Source organism: Rhinopithecus roxellana, unplaced genomic scaffold, assembly GCF_007565055.1.
Source record: "Rhinopithecus roxellana isolate Shanxi Qingling unplaced genomic scaffold, ASM756505v1 contig4932, whole genome shotgun sequence".
Lineage (NCBI taxonomy): Eukaryota > Metazoa > Chordata > Mammalia > Primates > Cercopithecidae > Rhinopithecus > Rhinopithecus roxellana.
Window position 1 is genome coordinate 5,051 of NW_022143673.1, and position 5,892 is coordinate 10,942.

The 5,892-nt window shown below is 44.9% G+C and overlaps 1 protein-coding gene across 1 annotated transcript; it reads left to right on the forward strand.

Moving 5' to 3' along the window:
* Positions 1-2,840: 2,840 nt before the first annotated feature.
* Positions 2,841-4,055, forward strand: LOC115896111 (dual specificity protein phosphatase CDC14B-like; the record flags this gene model as incomplete). Its single annotated transcript, XM_030926544.1, has 3 exons — positions 2,841-2,979; positions 3,145-3,304; positions 3,958-4,055. Coding segments are annotated over 3 exons (397 nt in total), but the record flags the coding sequence as incomplete, so codon positions are not given.
* Between the last annotated feature and the right edge of the window lie 1,837 nt (positions 4,056-5,892).

Sequence of the window (5,892 nt, forward strand, 5' to 3'; positions counted from 1 at the left end):
CGCCACCTCGCCCGGCTAGTTTTTTGTATTTTTTAGTAGAGACGGGGCTTCACCATGTTAGCCAGGATGGTCTCGATCTCCTGACCTCGTGATCCGCCCGTCTCGGCCTCCCCAAGTGCTGGGATTACAGGCGTGAGCCACCGCGCCCGGCTCATCTCTTTCTTTTCTTAGGAGTACCCCAGTCCTATTGGATTAGGGCCCCACTCTGTGACCTTATTTACTTCCATAAAGGCCTTATCTCCAAATAGAGTTGTACTGGGAGTTAGAACAACATACAGATTAAGATTAGGGGAGACACAATTTACTTCATTATATTCTGCTCTCTGACCCCCTCAGATTTATGTCCCTTCAGTTCAAAAATACATTCACCCCCATCTCAACAGCTCTGAACATCTCACCTCATTCTGGCATCAACTCCAAGTTCAGAGTCTCATCTAAATAGCATTCAACTCAAGTATAGGGGAGACTTGAGGTATGATCCATCCTGAGACATAATTCCTCCCAGCTGTGATGGTATAGGCGCAGGACAGACTTTCCCGTTCCAAAAGGGAGAAACCAGAAGAAAGTGCTTCTAAACAAGTCCAAAACCTAGCCAGGCAAATCCCATTACATCTTACGGCTAGAGGATCATCCTCTTTGGCTCCACGCTGTGCCCTCCACGCCCTCTTCGCCCCTAGGGTGGTGACTTTGCCCCTGAGGGCTGTGGTCAGAGGCAGCTGGGTTCGCTGTAACTGTCAGAGGTGGCCCTACCCTGTGAAATCAAGGAGTAGACAGGCTTGCCCTGAGCTTATATACTCTGTGTCTTGGTGGCAGTGGCAGCACTGGGGGGTCTCTAAATTGCCCTTGGGATCATCCTTCCTTTTTTTTTTTTTTTGAGATGGAGTCTTGCTCTGTCGCCCGGGCTGGAGTGCAGTGGCCGGATCTCAGCTCACTGCAAGCTCCGCCTCCCGGGTTCACGCCATTCTCCTGCCTCAGCCTCCCGAGTAGCTGGGACTATAGGCGCCGCCACCTCGCCCAGCTAGTTTTTTTTTTTGTATTTTTTGGTAGAGACAGGGTTTCACCGTGTTAGCCAGGATGGTCTCGATCTCCTGACCTCGTGATCCGCCCGTCTCAGCCTCCCAAAGTGCTGGGATTACAGGCTTGAGCCACCGTGCCCGGCCATCCTTCCTTTTCTTGAAGAACAAAGAATGTTTGCATCCAGGTAGCTCTGCTTTCAGAAGTCCAAAAGCCTTACTTTATTTTATTCCATGTCCATCCCCTTTACCGCAAGTTGCCAGTGTCTCTACTGGTATAATCCCATCTCTCTTCCTTGCTTCTGCTGAGACGGCTGATTAAGTCTAGGGAATCTCTTTAGAGGAGGAGTGTTCAGCCACACCCTTGACTTTTCTCTCTGTAACACTCTTATTTTTTGCAATATGGATAGCCTGAGAATTTTCTGACTCTAGTTCCTGATTCCCTGTTGCTTAACAATTTCTTCTTTAATTTGCTTTTTTTCCTTTTGCATTTTACTGTAACCAGTTAAAGAGAAATCAGGTTGTATCTTCAACACTTTCCTTATAAATCTCCTCTGCTAAATATCCAAGGTTGTCATCCACAAAGCCACTTCTCCATTTCTATTTAGTTGTTACAGTGACACCCACCTCATAATCCAAATCTGTTTTATTTAGGGTTCTCCAGAAAAACAAAGCCAGTAGGATTTTTTTTTTTTTTTTTTTTGTAGGAGATTTATTAAAAGGAATTGGCTTATGCAAGTATAGATTCTGGTGAGTCCAAAATATGCAGTGTGGGCCAGCAGCCTGGAAACACAGGAGAGCTGATGGGGGCAGATGAAAGCCAAAGGCAGTCTCTTGCTCAGGAAAGTCAGTGTTTTTGTTCTGCCCAGGTTTTCAGGTGATTGGATGGGGCCCATCCACATTATGGAGGGAACTGTGCTTACTGAAAGCTCACCAACTTAAATGTTAATCTCCAAAGATTCATTCCGGATTGACACATAAAATTAACCATCACTGGAGGTAATGATAATAGTGTAGATAAGACAGGCCAGCACCAATAGAGGTTTAAAAAAATCTGAGTGAAAATATAATATAACAAACTAGAAAATATAATTGGATGTGGGAATAAGTGCAAAATTGCAAGCCTTTGTTTTTGCAAAGATGGTGGTACCATTTTTCTAAAATGCCCAGGGCAGAAGACACTGCACTTACTAGAATGATTGCTTAGAAAGTGATTCTCCACCTCGACTACGTGTAGAATCATCTGGAAGATTTTAGGAATCTCTCTGTCCAAGCTATGCTGCACACCAGTTAAATCTAAATTCTGGGCGTAAAGCCAGGCGTGGTGGCTCAAGCCTATAATCCCAGCATTTTAGGAGGCCAAGGTGGGCGGATCACCTGAGGTGAGGTGAGTTTGAGACCAGCCTGGCCAACATGGTGAAACCCTGTCTCTACTGAAAATACAGACATTAGCCAGGTGTGGTGGCACACGCCTGTAATCCTAGCTATTTGGGAGGTTGAGGTAGAGGAATTGCTTGAGCCTGGGAGGTGAAGGTTGCAGTGAGCCAAGATCGCATCATTTCTCTCCAGCCAGCCTGCTGGGCGACTGAGCGAGACTCTATCTCAAAAATAAATAATTAAATGAAACAAATAAATACATTCTGGGCATGAGACCAGGCATCAGTATTTAAAAACTTCTCTAGGTGATTCCAGAGTATAACCAGCCTTGAGAACTGCTGTTGAGAGAAGCAGAGTCATGAGAAGCCTTTTACAAAAATTCTACCTGCCCAACAAAATCCTGGAGTACATGAGCCCAAGTTTCATTTCTGTGCTTCTTTCTTTTCCTAGCTGGCCTTGGCCGCACAGGCACTCTGATAGCATGCTACATCATGAAGCATTACAGGATGACAGCAGCCGAGACCATTGCGTGGGTCAGGATCTGCAGACCTGGCTCGGTGATTGGACCTCAGCAGCAGTTTTTGGTGATGTAAGTAGTAGCGTACATCTGTAGTTCCAAGGGAACAAGTGGGGTTGGAACTGATGGGGACTGGAATTTCCCTTAGTTTCCAGTAACAACAGATAGTCTGGTAGGAAGAAGTTGTTCATGTATCTTTCTGGAAAGCTCTATTTTGATGTTATTTAAATGCTCTAGGAAGCAAACAAGCCTCTGGCTGGAAGGGGACTATTTTCGTCAGAAGTTAAAGGGGCAGGAGAATGGACAACACAGAGCAGCCTTCTCCAAACTTCTCTCTGGCGTTGATGACATTTCCATAAATGGGGTCGAGAATCAAGACCAGCAAGAACCCGAACCGGTAATGAAGCTGTTTCTGTTGAGATGTTGTTACTGCTTTAACTGCTGTTGAAACCTTGTCAGGGCATGGAGAAATCTGTAGGTAAAATAATAAAGCAGCTCTTGGATGATTGTCAGTTTTTTATATTTATAACCCTCTCTAGGCACTTTTTACCCAAAATAATGGAAACAAGGTTGTGTGTGTCCATAAAACTGTAACTCGGCAGGTGCATAAAGGTTGTGAAATGAGCTCTTTAGCCAGATCTACCCCTGCCCCTCACCCCTTTTTGCCGTTTCACAGCAGCCGATTTAGGAAAGCAATCAGTCTCAAATGGGGAGCTTTTAACGAATCAAGGGCTTAGGGGGCAGCAGTACTACATTAAGTGGTAGTAAGTACACTGTGAGATTTTAAAAAGAATGTTTTCAAACGTGAAAGCCCATTAACCTCTTCTTCACTGTCGATACGTTCTATAATGAGTGCTGCTGGGTTGTCTCTGAAAGTCAGCTTTGGCTGTCTTAAAATGGGATCTGTAGCTTGATTGTGAAAGGGAAAAATATTTTAGAGTTTGCAGAAACTTGGGCTGTCTGTGCTTATGTGGATAAATTGCTGCTCTGCTTTACTGGATTAATAAGTGCAATGTAAACCATTAGCTCAGTGTTTTTTTACTTACACAGTACAGTGACGACGACGAAATCAATGGAGTGACACAAGGTGATAGACTTCGGGCCCTGAAAAGCAGAAGACAATCAAAAACAAACGCTATTCCTCTCACGTGAGTCTGGCTTCCTTTGTTGTGGTTGATGTTTCTTTATTAGTGTGTGGGGTCCTTGGTGAGGGTTTCTCCTGCACATTTTTCTCCATAATTGCAAGCCCATGATGCCACTTTGAAATGTTTGCCTATGTTATTTAAAACCTAGGGGTGCTGGCCTTGGAATCTCTCAGCTGTCCCTTGTTTACCTTGGTCCTCATGGGCCTTTATGGGTGGGAAGGCGACATCAGGGATGCTTTTTCTCCGTGAATAATCAGCACGGGGCATCCTCCAGAGCTCAAGAGCAGATGGAAAGCCCAGGATGCCAGACCTGTCCATAGTTATAAACCGGTCTATCTCTTTACATTCGCCATGTTGCAGATCATTTGTTTTGATCAGCATGACGTGACGGCTTAATGACATTATGTTGTTTTTGGGGCAACAGTGAACTGGTCTAAACTATATTTTGGGTTTTTTGTTTGTTTCTTTGGGGAATGATTTTCTAGTTATAGAGGAAGATTTAGCCTGGGAACAGGAAGTGTTACAGTTACTGAGTGGATGTGTGTCCGTGTGTCCATTCTTGTGAACGTGTGTTCGTTGGGATTGAACCTGACGGAGCGTCCGAGATGATTAGACAGATGCGCAGACGCGAACTGCAGGACCGTGGTCTTTTTTAGTAGCTGCTTCCACCTGTGGCCACCGGATTTCTTCCTTCTGGTTACTTCCTTCTTCGTGGTGGGCACCAGATTTCCAACCTTCTTTTTTGGGGGAAGGGAGTGTGATGGACATAGATCATTTATTCAGTAAGCATCTTGTAACATGGTAAGGAAGTATGATCTAATAAACTGTTTGTATTGGCAGAGAACAGGTTTTCTTTTTCACTGAAAGTAATTCCTCACTAGTATCTTGTCATAAAAATCCTGAAGTAGAATCACATGTAAGGCATGTGTCGTTATGGGCTGCTCCTCTGGGAGGTTCTTCAAAGACCCAGTGCAAAGAGTTGCGTTCTGCAGTGTGCAGTGTTATGTGAATGTATGGAGGGCATCCATTTTGATTACAGGCATTTATGAAGATTTCTTTTGCAGCTTAGTGGTACTGTAGTCAACTAGACTGCTTTAAAAATGGTGCCTTTTGGCCAGGCGTGGTGGTTCACACCTGTAATCCCAGCACTATGGGAGACCAAGGTGGGCGGATCACCTGAGGTCAGGAGTTCAAGACCAGCCTGGGCAACATGGTGATAGCCCGTCTCTACAAAAATACAAAAATTAGCCAGGCATGATGGTAGGTGCCTATAATCCCAGCTACTCAGGAGGCTGAGGCAGGAGGATCGCTTGAATCTGGGAGGCGGAGATTGCAGTGAGCTGAGATCGCGCCATTACAGTCCAGACTGGGCGACAGAGTGAGACTCCATCCCAAAAAACAAAGAAAATGGTGCCTTTTGTATAATTTACTTAACTCCAAATGTCATTTTGTTTTTAATTTCCTTATTAAAAGTCTTCATCTAAGGCCTTCACGGTTTTTCTTTGGCAGTATCGTGGTGGCTCCAGGTAATCATCCAGATACTAACTCTGGATGTGGCGGAGGCAGGCAGTGCCCTCGAGCAGTGCTCCTCTGACTTAAGTGTGCATGAGGCACTCGGCGCTTGTTGAAATATGGGTTATGATTAGTGGGGTGGGGGCAGGGCCCAAGATTTCACATTTCTAGCAGAGGCTGCTGGTCCAGGGACCACACATTGAATTGCAAGCCCTAGGAAACTGATGCTTTTGTGGGTTGATTTTAGCTGTGTCCAGGTTTTTTTGTTTTGTTTTTCAGAATCAGCATCATCATTTATTTTTTAATACTTTGTTGCCTGCTGTTCAAA